The sequence below is a fragment of the Trichomycterus rosablanca genome, chromosome 24 (assembly GCF_030014385.1).
Source record: "Trichomycterus rosablanca isolate fTriRos1 chromosome 24, fTriRos1.hap1, whole genome shotgun sequence".
Taxonomy (NCBI): domain Eukaryota; kingdom Metazoa; phylum Chordata; class Actinopteri; order Siluriformes; family Trichomycteridae; genus Trichomycterus; species Trichomycterus rosablanca.
This window is the reverse complement of record NC_086011.1, coordinates 5,751,816-5,778,413: the sequence shown is the minus strand read 5'-3', so window position 1 is coordinate 5,778,413 and position 26,598 is coordinate 5,751,816. Positions and strand designations below refer to the sequence as shown.

General features: G+C 36.7%; 1 protein-coding gene across 3 annotated transcripts; it reads right to left on the bottom strand.

The window, feature by feature from the left end:
• Positions 1-1,639: 1,639 nt before the first annotated feature.
• klhdc8a (kelch domain containing 8A) lies at positions 1,640-16,931 on the bottom strand. Of its 3 annotated transcripts, none has more exons than XM_062986985.1 (7): positions 16,856-16,895; positions 9,200-9,267; positions 7,844-8,246; positions 7,068-7,232; positions 6,632-6,850; positions 3,344-3,445; positions 1,640-3,072 (listed from the first exon to the last, which is right to left on the bottom strand). In XM_062986985.1, the coding sequence occupies exons 3-7, from the start codon at positions 8,217-8,219 to the stop codon at positions 2,870-2,872; spliced, it is 1,065 nt and encodes a 354-aa protein (XP_062843055.1). In that variant the 5' UTR covers positions 8,220-8,246; positions 9,200-9,267; positions 16,856-16,895; the 3' UTR covers positions 1,640-2,869. The 3 variants fall into 3 exon arrangements, with proteins under 3 accessions (XP_062843055.1, XP_062843057.1, XP_062843056.1); XM_062986987.1 differs by lacking the exon at positions 16,856-16,895 and adding an exon at positions 16,645-16,730; XM_062986986.1 differs by lacking the exon at positions 9,200-9,267 and having other exon boundaries at positions 16,856-16,931.
• Between the last annotated feature and the right edge of the window lie 9,667 nt (positions 16,932-26,598).

Here is a 26,598-nt window from a genome sequence, read left to right as displayed (position 1 = left end):
ATGATCAATATAGCTCGTTTATTGACTAAAATGTTATGGTACATGACTGTCTACAAAATCAGTTGTGTTACATTGTGCTGGACTTTTATTGCTGTGATTGCCATGAATATACAGAACAAATACTAATAGTGAAGTATTACCTGCTAACATACTAGCTGTTAGCTAACAGTTCATTAATCCGACGTCAAAGTTCACTTCTTGGCACCATATACATCATCCATCAAATAAATAACATATGCAATCTATGTATATAAAGTGTAAATAAAAAGTTTGCATCAGTTTTCTAAGAGACACACGTCATGTCAGTCTTGTTGCTTCAACACGGTCCGGGTTTTGTTCCCAACCTTTGCAATGGATCAGTCACCTTATGCTTCAAGGAAATTAACTCCAAAACAAGTCTGGCATGCTTTGATGTTACTGGAACATTGGTGACAAACAAGCCCCTGTACTTGCTTTTTTGTTCATGTGATCAGCAAAAAGCCTCAGTCTGGCTTTAGGGTGTAAAATTTGAAGCACAGCCTTATTTTCCATGCAGTTTCACCCCTGTTCCAGCAATTTTAAATCACAGCAGGGTGGTTGTTGGATTACATATAAAAAACCCAATTTTCCTTTAAGTGTAAGGTGTTAGGGTTTTTTTGGGCCAATCTTGGCAACAGACCGCTAATCCATATAGTTTTTAATGCATGCAAAGTAGCCCTATTTATTTAAGTCACCAGTTTAGACAATCCTAATAACAAATGATCCGTACCAGTGTATGTAAACTTTTGACTTCATTAAATTACTTGGTATGTCCTTAAGATATACTGTAACTTTTACAAAATACATTACAGGGCCAGTATGTGGACACTAAGCATTAATATGGAGTTTCCCCCTGTTTGCTGGTATACCAGTCTTTAATCATCTGGCTTGGTTTTAATTTGAATATTAAAATATTACCTACTTCTATACTGCTGCAAATATATTTGCCAGCTTTGAGTAGTAATGCATGGCCTAGATGGTGTTAAGGTCAGGGGTCACTTCTTTTACCCCTAACCTTGTCAAAGCATGTGTTTGTGGATCTGTTTGTATTGGGTGTCATCATCATGGCTAAGTTAAAACACACAATTATAGGACAAACTAAAATTTCTCTTTACTGGCACTGGGGCAAAGCTTAAATCTTAAACATAATCTTAAAAAAAAAAACATTCTGTGGCAATAAAACTGGCACTTAGCATTCAGGTAGCGTCATTTTAGTATCTAGTAAACTGTCATTTGTCTGTCAGACTGCCAGATGATGATGCATGATTTAACACTCCAAAGGAAGTGTATTTGCTTTAGGGTCTATTTGAACTTTACATCAACAGCACATAAAGTTGGCTGATGCTTGTTGGAAAGGTGCCATCCTATAACAGTGCCACATTAAAAATGAATCATGAACCATCATACTGCCAGCATTTGTCTTTGGAAAAACAGAACCAGCTTACTATCGGGAGTGTCCACACACTATGTCCATGTACTGTACATTCAACAATATATTTCTTAACACATACAATTATTCAGTTAAAACTCTGACACTGTAAGACATTCGAAATGCACAATTCATCACTAAGTGGGCACCAAACTGATGGTGGAAGTAATAAACGCTGTAATGCTACCTCAAATATGCACCTCTTCTGCTATAAACTTTACTTTCATATAAAACAGAAAATACTGAAGGCTGTAATAAAATCTGAATAGAAACTAGAGCATTAACAACCTGACAGTTTAAAGTAAAGCTACAAAAATACCCTGTAAACATTTTTACACACTTTTTCTTTAGAATAACACTGAATCCAGTCAGTTACAAATAATTGGTAAACACTTTCACATCTTAAACGCTTGTTTGACAGCTACAGTATTTATTAAGGGTCTTATTCAGAGTTGATGTATACACATGTAGGTAGATTTTCTTACTCAAAATGCACATATCACTGTTCAGCTTATAATTATTTCTGAACGTAAATGCTACTCAAACCTACAGTACATGTAGACCTTGTTTTTTCTTCGAGAAACAAGTGTTTTATTGCAGTCTGTAAGTTAAAACCTCAGTGCTTTTTCCCTGCATAAAACAACAGTATTAAAGGCAGAGACTGATACTAATCCAATACTAACATGACCTTTTACCTGTAAAGTCTCTGCAACCATTCATTCATTTTCTTGTTTTACCACCGCTTTATGCTTGGGTCATGATGGATCCACTTTTATCTAGAATCACTGGGTATAATGCAGTAACGCACCCCAGACAGGACGCCAATCCATCTCCCAGTCTCCAGATTTAGCCAATCATGCCTTTATGTCCAAACATTTTTTAACTCACTGTCTTTATAATGTTTTTATTGAATACAAGTTTCAAGTTTTTGTCTACTGTCCTAAGCTTTTTGAAATTAGGGTTGTAGATATACTGTACATGCAATTTTAAATGTCTAACGCTTGATTTATGCTGTTGTCTGTACCATAATAGTGTTGCATGCTGTCTTTAGTATATTTAACTGTTTAAGTGCTTATTTTAATTCTATATACATTAGAATTCTTCCAAAAACCTGAATGCATTGGTTGCTAAATTAATTTACCCAACCACTCTGAATATGACCCTGTGTTACAATATGGTAAACTTACACATGGATTGTCTTTTGCTCCATGTTGTAAACTATAACAAAAGTACACATCTGGCACAAACACAGGAGACTTGGTGCCTTACCATTTGTGCAACAGGTAGGTGAGGACCCTGTGAGACAACGCTGTCATTTTTTTCCTTGACATAGTATTGCAATCACAAACAAACAGAAGTGCTTGTTTAGCACTCTACTGTGTCGCTAAAGGCTAAATTTCACAGGCTACAAAACTGGAACAGCTAAATGATCTCTTCATCTTTTACATAAAGAATCTCGTGTGCAGAGCTCGGGATTTGATTGACTCCTCCCACCACCAATAGGCGATCACGAATCACGATGCTAGAGGCGGAGCAGCGGGGTGTTGCCATGGGAGCCAAGCTCTCCCACTTCCTCTTTTGGGGATGGAAGGCCTCAACAGTGTCCAGCACTGAGGGCTGATGACCTAGGTTTACATGCAGGAAAGAATATTTAGGATTAAAGTGTATTATGGAATACAAAGAAATATTAGTTTTTAGTAGGTGTAATAATGTAAAAATATTAGATTTTAATAATGTATGATGGTTGACACTTTCTGGATGGGTAAATTATTCACTTTGAAAGTAATTTGAACAGAGTATAAAAGAGGTGTAAAAGATTATTTTTTTTTCAAATCCTGTCCATATTTATAATAATTTATTAGTTTTTTACTGTATTGTGCCACTTTTCTAACATACCCAGTCCACCAGCCACAACTACTCTTCCTCGTACAATGGCTGCTGCAAAGTCCGCCCTCTTGGTCTTCATGGAAACAGTGTCTTCAGACTTCAACCAGGATCCTGTTATAAGTATTAACAATTTTTTTTACTCCAAAATCAACCTTATACATAAAGATTATTCAAGTCTGTTGACGCAGAGCTTGCAACCTTTTTTTCTTTAGATTCCTGTGTTCAGAAAACTTTTCTCAGGCCCCTTTGTCACAACTTATACTATTATTCCTATGCTTTCAGCAAGGATGACAAAATCTGTTGTTTTCAAACAAGCGTTTAGCAGCCTTCTTCCTTAGGGGAAATTTGATGAATCCTTAATGAACAGAACTTTTGGCTGATGTAATGGGTTTTATTGCTAGGGCTTGCAGAGCTTGTATCACTGGTGGTGGAAACTTCCTCACCTGAGTCTACTTCAGCAGGATCTGCATCAGCAGCTGTATCTGAATTATTCTTAGTGCCCATCTGCTGACCTTTTCACTTTTGAGAAGGGCAAATCAAGTGTGTCCATTCCTGAAGACCCAATGTAGGCTATAAGTTATTTAAAATACAGTAGATTAATATAAAATCACAAAGCAGCTTCTGTATGCTAATAGCCTTGTGGTTTTCCTGTCCCATCATGCGTAAGTATTATTACTTTTTAAAATGCAACAGGACCCCCCTCTAGGCTCACTGAGGTCCCCGAGTGGGCCCCCCTGTCGAGCACGACTGTGTTAGCGTATACGTATGTTTTTTTTTTTACATTTACATTTTTTCTGCATTTAGCAGACGCTTTTACCCAAAGCGACTTACAATTATGAATTGTTCTATTACAAATTTCATTGGTCACTTTATTAGGAACACCATGTTTTACTAGGTTGCTCCCTCTTTGAAATTCATGTCACATAGTCCTAAAGCTATTTAGCATTTTTCAACATTCCTTTAAATTGTGGTCTCCCAGGAGATCAGCAGTTTCTGAATCACTTAAACCTATCTGTCAGACACCAACAACTGAGAACAAAGTTACTCAGTAAACATAACTGAAGCAATTGACCCATGTATGGATGATTTTATAAATTATAATGTACAGAAAGAGCCAGTAGTCACAAATATAGTTGCAGGATGAACTGAAAACAGCAGGAACAGTTACACAGTTCACAATAAGCAACGAAGTGTCCTGCAATTGTCTCCATCACAATAGCCTTCATAAAACTTCTCAGCTAAAAAAGGAGATAAGATACACACAAGTATTTAGATAAATCAGAGCACAAAACAAAATAGTAAAAAGTCTTTGGCAATAACTCTGCTCTGTTGTCATTGCTGCGATAATATTAATAGGCCACCATCCATACCTGGTAAGTAGTGGAGTGTGCTGATTGCTTTTCCACTGATGTATGGGTAGAGAGTGGTATGAAAAATTGTGCATGGGAAATATATAGACTCCAGTCATTATTTATATAACAACGTATTGCACCTACAGATTTATGAAGTTTGTATAGATGAATCCAAGAAGCCTTGCAGATGAACTTTTGAGACAGTTTGGGATTACATTTGATATAATGTATTCTATTTAAGAAAACGCTAATAGCCAAACTCATACCTTTATTAGTAACTATAATGGAAGTTAGGGAGCATTTGAGCCAAAAGACAAGATACAATTCCAGATCAGTAGCAATTATAAAATATGCCAGACTTTAAATCCATTTGGCTGTGATTGTTCCATATCTCTAACACCACAACAGATTTATTTTCATTCTGGCACATGGAGGAACAGCAGATCAGTCCCAGTCCTGATGATTTTCCCAGGTTTGTTATTAATCAGATGAGAGATAAAGCCAAGATTTGCTCTTTCAAATAGCAACCTGGATTTCCCCAGCCAACATTGCCCTGTTTGCTTTTTAAGTAAATTAATCAGTTTGGCTTGGGTGGTTAAGTCTCTCAGCTCTGATGCCTGACTTGACTAAAAATGGGGAGCTTAGAAACTTTGGACTAGACATTGATTAGTTCTTGGCTGCATCTACTCTGTGGCTGGCCAGAATCCTAAGGCTTTTGTTTTGCAAGGTGGTAATTTGAAAACGTCCAAATATTTCTTAAATCTGATCCACTGGACCATAAAACCCAGCTGGATTCCAAATCATGAAATTTCCTAATAAACTACAGCTACAATATATACTACAACTTAATGTGTATATATCAAAAAATATCAGTCTTGATTGTGGAATGTCATGCTTGTGAATTTTTTAGTGCCAAGCTGTGTGATGACAGAAGAACAGATGGAGCTGATGTGGATGTGCTAAAAACGGCTTTAGACCTGTAAATAAGGAATAGCATTTTGGTTCTGAGTCACATTGTTGAAACCCTCCCGTGCAACACAGACTGATATCTTATTGGCTTGTTATATTAGATTGAGAGAGTTATGTGAGGGTCTCTGCTGGATTTTAGGCTGAGAGAAATTAGATTGGAACTTTATCTCCCAGATTTATTCAGCACATGTCTCCAACACCTGTTGGGTGACACATGAGACAGTAGTAAAATTATTAAAAATGATAAATGATTTATTACTGTTGGATGTGCAGTAAAGATCAGGTTAAAATGACCACATAATGTTTACCTTCCTAGGAGAGCATGTGCCTTTAGGTCTTCAATGGAAAAAAAAGGTCTATATGCAATTTTCCTGCTCGGCAGGCCTGATTAGAAGTGATCACATTTGAACGGAAACAGTAGAGGGCAAAAGCAAAAGGCAAGTACCTGCAGAGAAATCGATAACTCATTTCAGCCAGTAGTACATTTTGTCACACCTTGTTTCTTTCCACCGTCTGTTTTACTTTTTTTTACGTGAATCAAAATCTAACAGAAAATTATAAGTTTTCACTGAAAGCTGTGCAAAATAATCTTTCAGCCAAGTGATCTGTTTAATCTCTAACTTTAAAAAAAAAAGTGGATTCATAAAGTATTCAAACACCTTGTTTACACTTTGTATTGTGGATTTGATTTTGAATGGATATAATTTACATTTTTACCCATCAATCTGCATTTAATTACTTATACTGACAGTGAAAACATGTTTTATAGTTTTGTTTTTTTAAAATAAATAATCAATAACATCAATTTGTCATTAATACGTTTTAATGGGGCTGGATATGCTTCTCTAGAGAAAACAAGACGTAATCCTTACAAACCTACTAGATAGAAAATAGAACCCATTTGCACATGTGTAATCAATACTTTCTGAATCCACTGTGTGTCATGTATATGCTATAAATCAAATTAGTAACCTACCCTGGTTAGTGTCAAAGATACTGACATTTTTGGTGAACTTGGAGCTCTGGTGGATGCCTCCGTGACGAAGGCCTCCCAACCAGTAAAGGCGTCCTGTGTTATCCCACAAGACCCCTGAATAAGACCTCTTACAGGGCAAGCTGGGTAAAGTGGACCAGGTGCGACTATCCATGTCAAAGAATTCAAATGCTTTTACCAAGCGCTTGCACTGACGACCACCTGGAGGGAGAAAGATTTTTTGAATAAGGATGACATGCATAAGTGGGATAAAAGCACATACACATTCATACACACACACACACACACACACACGCACCCAAACAAAATAACAGCCGTGAAATGTTCTGACAGATGGAGAAGAGAATACACACACACAAGCATGTTTGAAACGCTCTGACAATTATAAAGCCACACACACACTTTCTGCTGTGCCAACCTGCTACGTATAGCTTAGATCCCTGAAGACAGATGCTGGCATCATAGCGAGGGGTGGGCATGGGCGGCAGAAGGGCCCACACGTCCTTGCGAAGGTCATACTGCTGAAGAATGCTTCTGGGAAGCAGGTCCGCTCCCATTCCCCCAACAGCGAAGGCTCTGCCATCTGATCACACAAAATACAAACCAATAAGGCATATAAAAAGTTACTGTATATTGCTTATTAAATTTACTGACTTCTTACAGCAAACTAATTGATAATTGTATGGTACAGAACCCAATTGCAGGATACCTAACCCAAGCTAAAGAACCACAAACAAATGGGGGAAGAAAAATAACAAAGTGGCCAAAATAGTGGAAAAAGTTTTCATTTATTTTCATTTACCATGTTATTCAGGTCAGGTTCCACAGTGAAACACTTGGCACAAGGCAATAATATATTAAAAAGGGTGCCAATTCATTGCAGGACAAATAGCCAATCATATCTGTGTAGATGCCTGGCTGGCCAGCAGTTACTGCATTGGGTGTGTGACTGCACTGCACCCAATGATTTCAGGGAAACAGGACTCTTACCAGGATAAAGCATGGAATAAAACATAAACATTAATAATGCTTTACAAATGCTAAAATACAGACATACAAATACAACAGTTTAAAAGTTATATAAAAACCTTAGCTTGTCTTCAGTGTTAATAATATTTATTGGGGAAGCTACTAAGGTAAAAGCACAAGCTGAGGTTATGAGATCAAGATGAGCTATAATTGCTCCTTTACAACCTTTAATGGTGATGGCAAGCCCCATCAGCTCCTCCCTTAGTGAGCTCCTCTTCCTCCACTTGCCCTCCTCCGTGTTGTACACCTCCACAGCCTTGACAGGGTGCTGCTCCTTTCCCACGCCTCCTGCCACAAGCAGCTGCTTGCCCAGCACTGCTACGGCAGCACCTGCTCTGGCCGTGGGCATCGGGGGCAGACTAACCCACTGGTCCACCTCTGGACAGTAAAGCTCAAAACAGCTGGTGGCTCGTCCAGTGGCATCACAACCTCCCAGTATGTAGAGCTGACCCCCGATCTCGGCCAAAGAGTGATACACACGCCCACTCGAGAGACGTGCCAGGTTCTGCCAGTGGAATTCGTGGGCCCCGGGCACTGCCATTGCCCCGGCCAACCACCTCTTGTTGGGCTAAAAAGGTAAAAGAAAAGGTTATCAGAGACAACATTAAAGCCCGTTAAATGTAACCTGATGAGAACAATTTTAAATTGTTTAAATTTTAAATTTAAAGCCCAAATGTTTTGAGTGGGATTTTTCATTTAATTATGGAACACAAGAATACAACACAAATTATTCATGTTTTCAGAGACACATTTTAGCATGCTGTTTGCATTTTGGGATTCCTTACGCTATTAAAGTTTACAATAGGTTTAACAAATGTATGAACTAAAATACAAGATGACAATTTTCTAAAATTAAACACAGACAAAAGAGAGCTTATGTTAGTTGGGCACAAGAACTTCATTAATAAAATGTCACACATTACCACCGGTGTTTCAAGGAAGCCCTCAAGAGCTTTAAAAACCTCAGAGTTCAGTTTGATTCATCATTCAACTTTGAGTCTTACTTTAGCTCAAAAAACAAATCTGTATTTTCCATTTCTATAACATTGCCATCAGCAGCCATTACCCACTTTGATGCCAAAACACTGGTTCATCGATCCTTATACTGCTATCCTCAATGGGAGGCAGATATTTTAGTGCTGCAACTCTGGATCTCCTTGCCCCAATCCCTTTGTGCCTTTACTTTTGTTTCCTCTTTTAAGTCTCTCTTTAAGGCATTACTTTTCAATCAGTATTTCTGTGCTAATTCTGCCATATTGTTTCTTTTTTTTAATGTTTTTTTTTTCTCCTTTCCTGCTTTAGGTAATTTTTATGTGTACTTCTGTTGTAAAGTGACCTTGAGATTGTGAAAGCTGTTATATAAATAAGACTTATTATTATTATTATTTATTTATATTGCAAATTTCCCCCCATGGGATAATAAAAGGCTATCTTACTATTATTATTAAATTGGGACACATATAATGGTTTAAATAAAAATACATTACATTCCTTTAACTTGTTCAATCAGTATTGTGTTACCTCTTTGAAATGATATGATTACAGTCATGTTTAGCCAGACATTCCTATCTGTGGCGAGGATGAGAGAGCTATTGAGGAAAAGAGAGAAATGGAGAGTAATAGTTACAGGACTGCTGCACAGTCCGGCTGTTGATGCAATCGATTTTGCACTATTCTGCTGTGGCTTTCCTCAGCTGTGTACACAATTAGCTTGAAGTGGGCTGTTATTCCACAGCCTAGTATCACATCAGTAACCAAGCAACCATCTTGTCCACTTTCCCCATCTGCCTCATCCATAGCTTATACTAAGCCACAACTCCCATGATTTTCATCTTACAAGGACACCAACAATGAGAGCCTTTAAATGAATACAGTAACGGCTTTCCCTGAAGCATTGTAAAGCACCATGGATTTCTCATTACACCAGTGCCATTTCATTGGAGACCTGCAACTTACTTAGCATAACACAGCACCAGACTTTGGAGTCAAAACTAATTAATATTACATGCAGCACTAAGCTCCTAGCTACTTTGATACTAACCAGCTATGCATCGCTTCCTTTATAAAAAAAACATGCATTGTGTCCTTCATGAAAACACAGTTCTGTGTCAATCTTTGCCTTTCATGCAGAAGAAAATTCCCTGAAGGGCTTAAAGAAAAGTATGAATACCAAACAGACACATTTTAGCAGCTCTAGTCATATTGTGTACCATGTAAATGTACTGTTATAAGAATTTGACTGGCCTGCAACACAAAGGGTGTTTTGGGCCTCTGGTGATGGAGTGTATATCAAGTGGTGAGCGTTTAATCAACCCTAATCATGCTGTAAATAATAGGGTGGGCTCTCTTTTCTCTCTTAAGCTCTCTTTTCTTTTTATTTTCTTTTTTTAATTTTCTTATACTCTCATACCAATTTCCTTATAAATCTTATACCTATTTTCACAGCTCCATAATGACCCCTCTGACTAAATTTAACAATGCAGATGAACTTTAAATCTCTACGGTAGGACAACAACAATTTTAATTGGGCACATACAGTAATGGTATAAGGGTTTAGTGTCAAAGTCATGGGTTCCCATGTGTAAAGACATCATTTATGCTTAGGCATATAAACACCCTAATCAACAAATGCTGCTATTTAGATGTCTTTTTCAGGATGTGTCTGCTTGTTTCAGCATGACAATGCCACTAAGAGAACTGAGTTCAATTTTTGTGTGGTTGTACATTTGTCATAAAATAGTAAACAAATTATAATAAAACATCTTTTGGATTTCAATCACTTAAAATAACTAGTAATAAAAAATCATACTATTGACTAACAACAGACAGAAGAACCATGCACTAAACAGTATGAATGCAATATAATTTTATTATAAACTTAAATGTTCACTTACACTAATGTGTAATTAAAACGAGTTCTTCATAAAATGTACTGTTTCCCCTTCAAACAAAACATGCTCTACATACTGTAATATACAATAAATTGGATCACCAGTGTATTAGGTTAAATAAAATGGTAAATAAAATGCAACTGCATTAGTGCCTGTGGGACAATACATGTAATGGCATTACTTTCCTTGTTCATTGTTATTTGATTTTTGTGTTCTCCCACTGCTTTATTCTGGTCAGCAGTAGTAGTGGCTTAGCGTAATTTAGTGCTGTGCTACCAGAGTACCTTCACTTTTCTTGTTTTCTTTTCCTATTCCAAACCAAGCAAAATACTGTACAACCCAAACACATGAAAGCTTATCCAATTAGCCAGTGATATTGTCACATCTGTAAAACATCACACACGTCAACAAGGAATAAAATCCATAAACTAAATGATAAATAAAGTATAGTAGGAGTTGTTTTGAAACATTTGTGTTTTCTGGGACTGAAGGATTTAAAAATGGCTCATTTCCCAAGGCTAGGGGCATTTTTTCACACTGTGACTTTCCCAGCTATGCACTATGGACTTTTATCTCCCTGATCATTTAAAAGCAAGCTGTCACATTCATCCACTGGGAGACAGCGACATAAAAGAAAGCTCAAGGAAAGGGACATTTCTACTGACGCCTTTTCTTGCCTGCTCCTGAATGATGTAGAGGTGTGTTGCCATAGAAACACAGAGAAGATGAACATGCCTCATATTTTTCCTTTTCTTTGGCATGGCTAGTTCAGTTTAAATAATGGATCAACAAATAAACAAAACCATTTTTGCAGCCTTTAGTTAACCAAGTGAATCGCTTTCTACTGGCATGCCTTAAAAAGCACATTCATTTTAATTTGTCACTGATTTCCTTCGCTTTCCTCTTTTTTAATTAACTGCTAGAAAAGCACAAGATCAACAGTCTGTCTGTAAGTGCCTAGAAAGTAATTTGCTTACAAACTTTTATTTAGTTATGCTCTCCACTTTTTTAAACATAGACTTAACTTTGAGACTAATTTTATTTTGGTGAGCCATTCACTTCATATTATTCAATGAGCTTTAGCTGAATGCAGCAGTTAAAGTGTTTTTGTCATCCTTCCTTCAGGCCTCTGCTGCGCAGCAGGTACCAATTTTATTGACTCCCATTTAATTAGCCTGCCAGTTTTCAAATACTGCTTACTCTCAGAAGCACAGATGTGCACGTCTCAATCAAAGCTCTGCAGTGGCAAGACGGAGATGATCAGTTTTATTGGTTTATCTCTGTAGTGTTTATGTGCTTCTGGGGAATCCTCCTCGGTGTGATGGCCTTCTCCGTATCTCACTTTTATATTTCAGAGAAGGAGAGACTTCTAAATGCCTTCTGTGAAGACATGTCTAGTCTGACTGTCCCTATTACAGCGCTTGCTGAGAGATAAATGATATTTAGTTGGACATTTAAGCACTCATATAATCCAGCATGCAAGTTTTTATAGGTATTTTTCAACAATGTCAACACACACCAAACCACAGCAGAATCAGCCATGGAAAATATGTTAGAGTGTAGCGTAGCGTAATGTGAACCTAGCCATTGGGAAGACATGTATCAGTGCACCCTTAGAGCTGGTCCAAGCCTGGATAAATAGGAGGATTGCGTCAGGAAAGGCATCTGGAGCAAAACATGTGCCAAATTAAAAATGCGGATGAATGATCCGCTGTGGTCCGCATTCAATGGGAGTGGCCGAAAGGAATCACATCCTCTATAAATGTAAACTGCATTACACTACTGCATTTAATACCCTGAAATAAACTTGGTTGACAAAATTAGATCTGACATTAGCTCTAGGTTTTTTTGGTAATCTACCCTGCCTCTCCATTCGCAGTACAAAAGTGACTACGTTTGACATTGAACGTAATCTGATGAATCATGTGTAACCTGTAACTACCTGTCCTGTCATGTATGTAATCAAAGTGTTAAACATGACATTAAAATGCTAATAAACAAACAAACTGTACTTTGGATGAGGGTTGTGTTCTAATTTTTTTCCTCCAGAGCCAGCAATACTGTAATTAAGAGGAAGTAATATTTGCAGTAAGCTTTCAAGCATTGATTTTCTTGCTCCAACACTTGTTAACCTGACAGAATTTATGTAGCTCTTTTCACCGCAGAAGATTAAATGAGCATGCAGCAGGGCATGTGAACTGAGACCTACAAATCTACCCTCTCTGTCTACACAGCAATCATCAAATTGGATCTTTACACTCTAAAATTGTGTCATGACCCAGTTCCCCTCAAGATGCTAAAAAAATGACCAATCCTCTCTTGGACATCAAAGAGTCAAAGTTATCACTTATGGACACTTCTGAGTTTACGTTCTTCACAGGGTCAGTGGCAATTGTAGCAGAGCCGACCATTTCCATAGCAACCGTGGATTCAGCTCTTGGGTGCATGATACGGATACACTGTGATCCGCTCATACCAATGAGCCCCTGCACAGTTTAAAATTTCATTACCGTTGTACTCTTGTTCATTTTCTTTTGAAGTCTAGGAGGATTGCATGGGTGTGATATTAAATATTCAAAAGATCATCAGGCATAACGCAACGCGTGGGCGATACCTCGGGTTGTCTGTTACCAAAACAAATGCGGCTTGCTGTGCACTGGAGACAATTAGCCAGCTAGAATTTGCTCACACCAAAGAATAAACCACTCAAAAGGTTTAATTTGAAAACGGTGCCCTCCAAGCAGGATGGATTAATATGCATGAGCTTCATATTTTAGGCTAATCGGATGTTTTGCAGGAAGTAGGTCTGTAATTTTTAGAACTTAATTTGGAAACTGCTGGCTTAAGAAACTGCACAAAAAGCATATAGACATGTATTCTTGTTTGTACTGTGAATCAGATTCTTATAAAGTCTTATATATACAATTTTTAAGAATTGTCCCAAGCCAAACTGGTATGACATTCATAAACTGTTTGAGTACACTAAATGGCCAGAACATTGTTTATATTATTTTACTCTTTTATTTTATTTCTTATGTTTTATCAACACTTTATCCTGGTCAGGGTTGCGGTCTTCATGTAGACACCCAAATTTAGCAGATTTAGTTTCCAGTCTGCTAAATTCACAGGCCGATATTTTCGTACATGCTATATTCATCACAGTCATATAATAAATTATTTGTCAAACGAATTGTGCTGGTAAAAAGCCTTTCTTCAGAGACAGTGGAGCAGAATCAATTATCATGGTTTTAAGCTCCCATTTGAATGTAAATGCCAGAGAATAATGAGAAGGAGAATGAGAAGATGAAGAGAGCGTTCTGGAAGAAGATTAAAGCTGGGAGCTAGGGATAAGTCTCTCTAAAGTGCAAGCCCTAAATGCCTAACAACTAATTGCAATGGAAATGCCTTTGTAGAGGAGGTATGAGTTTTAAGTCCCATGGATCCTTCGATCAGCAGAAGTGCTATATTCCCCTGAGGTATTTTTAGACCAGCACGTTAGAGCTAAACTTCTGAAAGTTGGCTTACTGTACCAAACAGCAAACATTCAGAGATGACTGTATGCATCCATTTAGTCAAGACAGCTTAAAAGAATAACAGGATTTTCAGTGAGACAAGATACAGACAAAAATGACTGAAAAGCAAAATGATATGTGCACAATAAATCTTAAAATCTGATGCTCATATTTTCACAATAAACTGTCTAAATATGCCAATCAGCCATAATATTAAAACCACTTACAACCGCCTAATATTCTGTAGCTCTCACCGACACAGCTACGACCCCTCAAAACATGGACTACTCAAGACCTCTACATGTGTCCTGTGCTATATGGCACCAACATGTTAGCACCAGATGTGTTAATTCATAAGTAGCAAGATGGGGCCTGAATGGATTTAACCACAGATGCTGATCAGATTGAGGTCTTGAGAATTTGAAGTCCAAGTCAGGCCAAATGAAATGTTTGTCATGTTCCTCAAATCATTCCAACAATTTTTACAGTGAGGCTCAGATTATTATCCACGGATTATTATGCCTCCACATTATTGCAATTGTACATTCTGGTGCCATGTGTTTCCCCAGGTAAGTAATGCCCACAAACCCAGTGGTCCACATGATGTCAAAGAAAACATAATGCTTGGCAGAACCAGGATTCAAACCAACAACAATCCAATTTATAGACCAAAGGCCTATCCACTAATATGAGTATGTATTTATGTATTAAATGAACATTAGTAAAATACATAGGAAGGAAACGGAAGTATAAAACCTTTCTTCTACATCATATATCAAAAGAATTACATTTTAGAGATTGCTATGTCTACAAATTTAGATATGACAAGCTCCAAATGTGCTACACACATTTGAACTTCATCATATCATATCAATTACGTTTCATTTAAAAGCTGGTTTGTAAGGCTCCGTATTACTTGTTTTCATGTACTTGCATTTATTTTTTGTTTTCTAGTTAGCTTTCTAAAGCACCTCTAATTACAAAACCACTGGATGGCAATAATGTGGTACCATATACTAAATATATTAAACTCTATAAAACAAGCGAAAGGTGTGTTTGTATTACAAAAAGTTTATGGGTAAAAGCTATAACTGTATTACGTACTAAAAGTTCACTTTGAGGGCATTTTAATAAGCAGCCAGGTAAGTGTTGTAACTAGCATGTTAAAGTAGGTATACAAAAGGTATATCCAGTATATACCTTTGTTATCATTTCTGAACTGGACAGTAGATGGAAGAACAATACTTTTACCTTTTTTAGTTACTAAGACTAGGTATTTACCACTATTAGTTGTTTAGTACCTGTTTTATTGGAATACTGGCCTAAATCACTGAAACAAATCAATGTTATATATTTTACAATGTTCTAACATATTTTACCTTGCATGACACTGAACATGCATTTCAAAAAGTTACCAGAGGATTGAGGCCAAAATTACCGATCTAACAGTGAGCATGGGTGGGAGCAACATAATGTTATTTGGCTTTTTGTGAGATTTTAAATTGAATTACCTTTTAAAAAACTGAACCTGATACATTTTATACATTACTTGATATATTTTCAGTCAGATGAAATGCTTTCACTAACACATGGATCTGAAGAGACCTTTAACATGTGATTGTTGGTATTAGATTAGTATTAAACATTAGTCAACATCCAGATATTTGGTATTAGTACAAGAGTATTCGTATAAAAGTGTATTAACAGTAAACTTAAGTGTGTAAACTTTTTAAACTTTACAGAAACTTTGTATCCCATGAGATAACAGAAATATGTATCAGTAGAGATGTGTCAGTGCTGCTTATATCACGTTCTAGATAGATCATTAGGCCGCTAAATTATTATAAAACAGATGTAGACATAATTAATTTGCAGAACTGGCAGAGAGTGATTTTACTTACCCAGGACTTTATTTAATTACAAACTGTAATAATAATCATCTGTAAATAATGACCTATTGTGTAAATATAGCCCAGTCCCTAAAATATACAGGATTAGAAAATAACCCTATTAGAAATTGTAAAAAGTTACCTCTTACTGTACGGATGGTGGTATTATTATGTAAGGATTATTTTAAAAATAGGAACATGACATTACTACCTGATACTCCTGAATGGTGCTCTCTTTGACAAGGCAATAAACTAACAAGCCATTAATGTCAGGTTTAATTTCAGGTTGCCTTTCATATCACAGTAATGGTCGGGTTTAATAGGTAAAATGAATAAAATGCAAATTAATACTTATCATTTTTTTTTTTTTGGAAAAAAGAAATATAGCAGTTTTCTATTTAAAGTAAGGTAACCTTTAGAAAGCATGAAGTAGTTGTATTCTAAAGAGCAGGGATGTGATTCTGATTGACAGCATAAAGAGGCTCTGACCTTTCTGCTGGAATAATAATACAGCAGCATGGCCAAAAGTTTTGACACACTGAGGCTGGCAGCAATTCTCAACTTGATTTGTCACGAAGCCTGTTCAGTTTCTGCATTTTATTAATACATTACAACGACTTAACAATGAAGAATTATTAGTTTACAGACAAACAGTGTATTAGACTGAATTTTACCTCAGACATGTCTATACTGGTTTTTCACAGGCTATATGGAGAGCATCCTCCAGCGACGGTCGAAAAAAAGTCGAAAGAAATCAACGAACATGGAGCTGTACGAGTAATACCACGGTTTTCACTCTAAACCCAGCTTAAGCGAAACGGTTAAACACACTAAAAGAATAATAATACCGTAAACACTGAAATGTGTGTGAATTTATGGACTTACTTTTGGAGAAACGGTTCCGTTTTATTCTTCGGAGGCGCCTCTGTCTTCTCGCGGCAACGCGCGCGCCCGGCAGCGAGCGACAATGATGCGCGTGAAGCGCACGCGTCCTGCTTTTCCCGCCCTTACAGGCACAGTGCCTATGTTCAAATCTGCATACTTGTGTACTGCATACTAAACCGGTCTAAAATAAATACTACACACTGTTCCTCAGAGTAGTATGCAAAGTATTCACAAGAAACAGCCTTCATGAAGTTTTGAATTAAATGGCGAGGGACAAAATAACGGAAACGTAAACAACATGCGGATATTCTTTCATTTATTAATTTATTTATTTTTACAAACCACAAACCTCTTCATTTTTAATATATATATATATATATATATATATATATATATATATATAATTATTCATACATTATTTATACATTACATTATTATTTATACAGTATTATATATATATAGTAATATATAATATATGTGTATATATGTAAATATGTGTGTATAAATTTTTTTTGCACTGGGGCCCATGAGCACCTAGTTACGCCACTGCCAGGGACACTCAGAGGCACTAGGTGCAATGCACAGATAGGGGTTATTTAGCCATCTAATTCATACATGTTTTGGAAATGTGTTTTGAGAGGAAACACACAAGGACAAGTGGAAAACATACCAAACTCCTCAGACCCCAGACTGTTCTAGATCCCCCAATCTATTGCCATCATCCGACTCACCCATACACAGTTTAATTTTGTTTATCTGGGAACCTGAAGCTCTTCAGTTCCAACCCTACTGTCTGTTCCACAATGCTACCCAGGCCACATTTAAAATATTGATGCAAGACTCTGCATCACTAGGATGTTCATTTTACTCCAGGGAGCCCACATTTCTCTCAGCATCAGCACTAAAAACACTAAACACTTTTTTTTCTTTTTTTTATATTAAGCTGGTCAACCTGTAAAATATCATGAAATGTCACTTGAAGACGCTCGCCTAAAGCATAAAATGTACACATGCAACTAAATAAATAAAATAAAATCAACATTGATTGTCTTTTTGGATGGTCTTGTGTGGAAATATTCTATTATGTAATTTACCGACAATAACTTAGTATTGATTTGCTGTCGCCCTTGTACATCTCTGTATGAGAGCAAATTGACTCAAATCAAATAAGCAAAATTATCAACACACCACAAATTAACAACATTCATTTCTTCATGACAACATTATCTTTACATCTTTAAATCCTTATGGATTTCTTCTTATCTTAGAGAAGGTGCTTGCAAGGTCATTCTGACAAATCTAATTATAACATATCTTTATTTGTAGAAACTTATCTTGAGCTATTGGCTTCATCTTTGGAGAAGTGATGTTGAAAGTCCTAATTGGTGAAAGTAAGCTGTCACCAAGTTGTCTCAGTATGTTACTCTATTCATTTTATCTTTTATTACAAGTGTTGGCCTGGTACCATCTGCTGCAAAGCACCTTTTACTTTGTAGATTCTTAGACCAATTAAACTGACACGGATGTTTAAGATGTTTGCTATGGCTCTGAAGCTTTTTTAATACAATTGCTGGTGTCTAAATACCCTTTCTCATTTAGTTTTATCTGTTTAAACATATAAACAAAGGACTTGATAAGGGAAATGACATTATGTATGTAGAAAGCAGTGCTTTACCAGCTGGAAGTTTGTGTTTGATGGAAGCTAGATGCATGTATGGCACGCTTGTAAAGAGTGGTGAAGGAAAAACAGTCAGGAATAATGTTTCTAAAGAACTTAGTAATTCCATTTTTGCAGTACCCACTTTTGGGATAAATTGAGACAACATGCCATATTGTCTGACCTAAATTATGTTCTTTTGGCTGAATGAAAGTAAATCCATTTCCAAAATATAGTGGAAAGCATTGGTAGAAAAATAGTGGTGGCTGTTATTACAGCTAAATGGACCAACTTAAACTGAAATTTTAATACAGTATGTACTATGTATTTGTGTAAAAAACTAGTTTATATTGGTCTAAGAAATTCCCCTGGGCATATCTGTTCAGGATAGTGCATTGGCCTCAGCTTGGCCTACATTTGCTCTAGTGTTGCACAGCATGTCTCTCCATTATGCCACTAGAGAGCTGACCTGCATGTGTTTCTGACTGAAGAATTACACCACAAACTTACTTTTAAAAATTTCTGATAAAATATCCAAAAAGCACACTAACACACAAACACAAAAAATAGCATTTCAGTACTGTTTTAGCTGATCCTGGTTGACTTCCCTTCACTATTCTATATGCTAATACTAAATTAACTCAGAGTTGTTAGACAATCCTGTGGAGGGCCAAGGCCAAGTCAGAATAAGTGCATTGGCATGCAAAGTCAGAAGAGTTACTGTGAAGATGTCTGTACTGAATTAGCAGTAGTGATCAACTAGTATTGATGCTTCTGTATTGGTAGTGTATGAAAGGAATGGGAAAATAGAAATATGGATCCCATATTTCTTTATCAATCCGTCCAGAAATGACCAGAGAATAGTGTATATTGGAATGTAATGATTGATTGCAAATGATTGCTAAAACCAAATATATATGTGGTTATATATACACATACCAAATATGTGTAGATTTTTATTTTTAAATTTAATACATTTAATGCATCAAGAATTATTTTAATAAAGCATTAATCTAACCAGACTCTAGACAGAGTTTTGATCATCAGTTCTTAGTTTTAGACACCTAGACATTGACCTTGAATTGACTTAAAAAGCAGTCAATATTTTCCTGGCATACAGATACACAATCACAACACCAAAAACAACATTCGCCCTTGCCAGGGCTTGAAGTGTGAAGAGCATCATTTACTGTCTGCAGCTTTGATCACAGAAGCAAATAAGAGCAGTAGCTTCATCTTTCTGCCTATTTTTAGAATTTGTAAATATGCTAGAAGTGGAGCATTGTCAGTTGTAGGTTATTTAGCCTCAGTCCCTATTATAACATATTAAATACATTGATTTAATTAAATACTTTAGTCTTACTTGCAGTATTGTAACAATAGTGCTCCCATTATGTAGAGATTTTTGCTGCTTAAGTAGGAAAAATATACCTACAAACAGTTGCCAATATTAACAACCAATCTACACCCGTAAAGTGAAAATGTTATTGTAAATTAATTATAATATCCTTAATTCTTCATGTCCCTGTTGTTAAGAAGTACCTCATATCATGATGCTGCCACCACCGTGTTTCACTGTAGGATTAGCCAGGTTATGTATATTACCTGTTTTTTTGGCAGACATAGTACTTTTTTTTCATCAGACCAGAGAATCTTTATCTTTATGTTGCTGCTTAGTAAACTCTAAGCAAGCCATCATATGCATTTTACTCACCAGTGTCTTTTGTCTTGCAACTGATTCATAAAGTGCTGCAGAGACGACTGTCCATCCAAAATGTTCTTCCTTTCTTCTTACCTCCCTGACCGAGGCCATTCTTGTCTGAAGGCCATGTGTGTAAGTGTATATGACTTCAAGTGCAAGATTTCTCACTTGTTCTTTTAGTGATAATGGTAGCAATTTACCAACTCATATTATGTAAACCACTAATAAAAAAGCCTGCAAACTATCTAAGGCTCCCTGTCCGAATCTCAAGTGCTTTAAGAAGTTATCTGGCAATTTTCATATTCATGGACAATGTGTCAATCTGCGTGTGAAAAACAAAGTTAATTAGAAAAATGCTTTTCAGTGAAAAACACATTTGGTGGAACTTGATTGCCTATTAAATTTCCAATCACAAAAATGTACATGCAGCGCAATTAGCCGGCATGGGATGAAATGGCTAAGAGAGGGCATGGGGTGAGCAATGTGTTGTTTTTTGATGATAGCTTTTGTCAGCTTTATCTACTGAATCAGTGCTTTCAACACTTGAAAAATGTTGCCTGCTAATTTGCTGTTGATTTAAGCAGCCCTTGAGGTTTCTTGACTGTGGTGAGGAATTCTAATAGTCCATATTCAAGGCTACACTCAGAAGGATTAATGTGATTTACTGAGTAATTTCTTATATTACCCACAGTAAAATACAGCAGATCTATACAGTGCGCTTGCCTGGGGTATAAAAGGAAATGTTATTTACTGCTGAGGATAAACTGACTTAGCCTGCTTTCTAAAGCACAGCCATGCTATAATATGTGTGCTGTAGGTTTTATTACATTACCTTTATTATTTTCAAAATATAGAAAACTTCCTTGTCTTTACTGTGAGGTGTTTAAAATGGTTCTGTTTTAGTTTGAGTCCATGCAGATGGTGGGACACACAAGGGGTTATAATAGTCTCTAAGAGATTATGAGTGTAGTGCATTAATATATACATTTATTTACTTTTACTAACCACTTAATCTGTGTACAGTGCACCCAAAAACATGGGTCACAAGGCAGGAATACACATAAACAGGGTACCCATTTATTCCAAAAGTATATGAGCAAATGTTAAGTGTGCTGTATGCATATTTTTATCCAGCAGATTTTTTAAGTCTCGACTTTTTTCACAACAGTTAGCAGAGTTCACAACATGTTTGTATGACCTAAAATACATGAGCATCTGGTCATGAGTTTGTTGGACATCCAATTTTAAAACCATCAGGTTTAGTAAATCTTAATTAGTTCCAAACTAGGATCTCATCTAAAGCATAAAAATAAAAAGTGCAGAAATCAAATCTTCATTGAATGCCTAAATCAATCTGCCTGTGGTGAAATGCCGTTTAGTAATAAAGTGGAAGATGAGGGACCATGTATTTTCCTCTCCAGCTCTTAAAAATGTTAATTTACGCTCCTCTGGGTTGAGCGAAGGGGCTTGGAATGTCTGCTAACATCATAAGTTATTCTCATGCCCATAAGGCCCCCGGGTGAACAGTGAAACCACTAAAGGACATAAACCAGACTAAATAAAAGGTGAATACTGAAACTCAGGGATGAGCATGACCTTTTCTGTTCAGATAGTAAATCAATAGTGAGCAAATGCCTGCTGCTAACACTAACCTGTTAAAGATGGCTTTACAAATCAAGTTTAAAAGGGGCAGATACTGTATATTCCAGTTCTTTTTACATTTTGTAAGCTAACATGTACTATACGACCAATGTTAGACATTATATTTTAAAACAAACCAAGTTTTAAGCAAATGATTGTCTAATTTGTGTTAGTATGCTGTAGGATTAACATTTCCTTTCTGACAAACTAAGGTGTCCAGCCCAAATCCTAAACAACCTCAGGCAATTTTCAATCCTCCATCAAACTTTAATGTTGGCAACACACATTCTGGTAAACAGCATTGTCCTGCCATTCAGCAAACCCAGAATTACACACCAAGTGGGCTACCACTTTGTAATAAGACGTTGTTACATCCAGACTCTTCCATTTTGCAGTAGCTGATTCTACTACCTGTGTTTTTCCTTGGAGATTGCATGGCTAGTGCTTAATGTTATATATCTTTTAGCAATGGGTGTGGCAAAAACATCTGAACCCAATTATCTGCAGCAGTGCACACTTATTTTTTGGCCATGTTTCGGATTAAGTTGCCCATTATTTATTATACAACTTTATGTTATAATATTTAGCACTATGTACTGTATACATTTATATATTCTCTATTCAGTCTGAACTGTATATATGCATGAGTGAGGGTGGATTAATGGTTGTGCTAGTGCTTTGTCCAGGGAGTATTCATACCCTGTGCCCTGCATTTAAAATAAGCTCTGGTCCCGCTGTGATCCTAATTAGGATAAGTATTCAACATGAATAAATAAATAATTAATTAAAACATTAATTCATACCTCTGATAAACGAGTAAATTAAAAATTGAGTTAATATATGAATCAAGATTTGTGTTTATTCTAAAATGCCCACAGGTGCCATCCCTAATCAGAAGGGTTTACTAAAGATAACTGGATGAAGAAATGCATTATTGAAGTCAGGAGAAACTGAAGAAGCATAAACTGTTTGGGTTTGCTTGCTGCATATATCCTGTGTGATCATTCATTTATTTATTCATTCCTTACATTTTTACTAACTGCATAATCCTGGTCAAAGTTGTAATTCATCTGGAGCCACCTGGAAACACTGGACACAGTGTGAGTTCATTGCAGCATATATGATTGTTATTATATGTAATTAGCTTTCAGCACAGTTTTATGTTACATTTATACCTACCTCTCTCTATAACTTGGCTCACATTAGGACGAACTATTTCCAGGTTACATTTCATCTTCCTCTCACAGCAGCTGAGATTTCTCTCCAATTAAGGTGATAAAGACAACAGCTTGCTGTATTTTTCTTGGCAGCGAGACTGGGAAATTGGGGCAGTGAGATGTTGAGGTTAAAACCCATGAGACGCCGCTATGATGAATAACTTTGCGGGGCAGAGCCGGGCTACATCGTGGCACACTGACCTTTATCAAACACTCGCTTCAAATCATTAAGATAAAATCCCAGTTTGCACCTTAAAGCAATATCGCACCTTGTTCTCACTTAGAAATGCCTGCTCATAATTTAGAAGCTTACTTCACCTGAAGTTCAGAGTAAAGGCTTAATTTAGCTCTTTAGTCATCCACTAATTGGTTTGTAGTCAGCAATATGGACTGGTCACATGCTACATTGGATTTCTGATGGTGAACTGAAAATGGTGATGTAAAATAAATGCTCAGAAAAATAGAATTAATAAATAAATAGTTCATTATGGATTGCTTATTGTTATTATATAAATTGGCATTTGGGTCCAGTTGTTATAAAAGCTCATCTTACACTTTATAGCCAAATATTCATCTGTCTAAAGACCTGTTTTTTTATCATCATATCATTTAAACAATCATACAACATTTCTATGTAAAATATAACCATTATATAACAGAGAAAGGTGAGATTAGCCAGTTATTATATTACACTATTTATGATTTCTCTTCAATATCTATGCTCTGGTCACATAACCTATTATCATTCACACAAGCAAAAACCTAACACCTTGATTTTGGTTCAACAGGCTATAATTACAATTTATGTTTAACATATTTTAAATAAATTATCTGCCATTGCTCACTTGATTGTAATGTTATATTTCCAAAACCCCAACTACTCTAAACTAATCAATTATTTTGATAAGACTAATGAAAGTATTAAACATTATTTTACATCACTCTTAATTTAATCTTATCCAGTCGTCAATATTAACACACATCAGTCAGCATCAAAGTAAACTCTTGCCTTGAAGGCTAGTCCTGATTACTCACTAACGTGCATTTACATTCCAAAGACAGAGCCAGCATGAAAACCTCATCATTAGCACCAATTATTCTAGATAAACAAAAATGGATGCTCAGGGAACACGCCGCAGTCACACGCAGTCAGAGCTCATTAGGCTAGCATAGCAGCTTTACCCGGAGCTGCAAAGCCTCCTCCGCTCATTAGGTCTGGGAAAAAGATGATGTACTTGATGCCAGACTAGCACTTCTCTCTCTCTAGCAGACGAGAGGATAGCACAAGGCACAACATAAGTCCACTAAGTCCTTGTTGTCTCCCTGCTTTCTGTTTCTGACCCAGTAAGATTGCATGTGGGTAAAATACCTTAAGGGGGAAGATAAGCTAGTAGTGTTGACTCTGAATTTTCTTTCTGCTGGAGGGAAAACAATGAGAAGAAAAAATCTGGAAAAAGATTAAATAAGGAGAATATTGCTGCTTTATTCTTTAACTCCCAAAGTACACCCAATCCCAAATCTGCATAATGCCAGAGTTAAAAAAAAAAAAAGTATTACATTTTAATACAAATGATTGAGTTTAAAACAATGAAAATTAAATTGAATCAGTTTATTAAAAGGTTTTACTCAATTGGTGCAGTGGTAAAACACACAAGTCAGTCACTGCTGAGATCTCAAATTTAAACCTCAGCTTTGTTATCAGCCAACCGAGCGCCTACACAGACATGATTGGCTATGTCTTATAAAGTGCAGCCTCTGCTGGCTGGCCGACAGCACCTGCACAGAAACAGGGAATAATGGAGATCAGTGCGTGACTCTCCATATGCAAAGCTGATCCCTATTCCTGTGTGAGCCCAAATTGTGCTGGTGAGTAGAAGCGGTTGGAGAATGCACATGTGTCAGAGGGGGCAGGTGTTGGGTAACGCCCTTCTAGGTCAGGGTAGGGGTCTGTAGCAGTAGAGGAGAAGTTGTGGCAGGTAATTGGATACAGCTAGATTGGGAGAAAAAGGGGGAATGCAAAAAATAGAATAATATTTAAAAAATGTAGGTTTTAGGAAAAAAATTAGCTATATTAAAAATCTATTTAAATAGTTAATGTTTTTGACTTTAGGTGTTTTTAATGGGTGTGTGTATGTGTGCCCGCCCTGCGATGGACTGGCGCCCCGTCCAGGGTGTTACTGTGTGCCTTGCGCTCATTGAAAAGCTGGAATAGGCTCCAGCACCCCTCCGCAACCCTAACTGAATAAGCGGTTAAGAAAGTGAATGAGAGTGTTCTTAAAAGCATAAGCTAGAAATTAAATGGCAGCATTTTATTGATCATAATGATTAAAGTATTGTACTGCGCATATATATATATATATATATATATATATATATATATATATATATATAAGTATATATAAGTTACTGATTACTCATTAATTTCTGTGTTTTATTACCAAATCCCGTTAAATTCCTCTTAGTGCATAAAAAATAATACATAAACATTTACGTCAATGTAAATGCCCCGATCATTAAGTCATCTTAACACTCTCTTAAAAGGTCTCCTATTAAAATATGCCTTAATACGGAAGCGGCACAGCGAGTATCCATGATGGGTTTGGCTCCTCACATTAAGCAATTATGAGCTGCTTTATTACTTTGCCATGCACTTCGTGATTTCCGTGGACGTCTTCAGAGATGAGCAGAGATTAAGTTTTCCCTCCCACACACCCTCTCCGTCTTTATTTTCTCCCATATATCTGTCACGCCTGTAATAGTGCACCCAGGGACCAGAATTCACTGTTTGAAATAAATCCGCTATTAAAGCCACTGAGATATCTGTACACAAATAGGGCATTTTGTCATAACTAGGCCACAGCTGTGGAATAATAATAAAGCCCAGAAATGGAAATTTCAGCACAATGTAGAACAAAAGCATATAAGAGGCTTCTGGGGAAGCAAAAATGGCAGAGAATAAAAGCAGCAAGCGGAACCACGTTACCCGATTTAGCATGTTCATCAGATATCTGTACAGTGACAATATTACCCTCATGGAAATGTAATATGTGACCATTATTGATATAGGGGCATATACACAGATCAGCCATAACATTAAAACCACCTCCTTGTTTCTACACACATTGTCCATTGTATCGGCTTTACTTACCATATATGAGCACTTTGTAGATCTGCAATTACTGACTATGGTCTGTCTGTTTCTCTACATGCTTTGTTAGCCTCCTTTCATGCTGTTCTTCAATGGTCAGGACTCTCCCAGGACCACTACAGAGCAGGTATTATTTAGGTGGATCATTCTCAGCACTGCAGTGACACTGACATGGTGGTGGTGTGTTAGTGTGTGTTGTGCTGGTATGAGTGGATCAGACACAGCAGCGCTGATGGAGTTTTTAAACACCTCACTGTCACTGCTGGACTTAGAATAGTCCACCAACCAAAAATATCCAGCCAACAGCACCCTGTGGGCAGCGTCCTGTGACCACTGATGAAGGTCTAGAAGATGACCAACTCAAACAGCAGTAATAGA

Excerpts from the sequence above, each read along its gene's own strand:
- klhdc8a (XM_062986986.1), bottom strand. The coding sequence starts at position 8,219 with ATGGCAGTGCCCGGGGCCCACGAATTCCACTGGCAGAACCTGGCACGT. Across the intron at positions 6,851-7,067 it reads ATCTAAGCTATACGTAGCAG|GTGGTCGTCAGTGCAAGCGC; the intron begins GTTGGCACAGCA and ends TTCTCCCTCCAG. Across the intron at positions 3,073-3,343 it reads AGTTGTGGCTGGTGGACTGG|GTCATCAGCCCTCAGTGCTG; the intron begins GTATGTTAGAAA and ends ATGTAAACCTAG.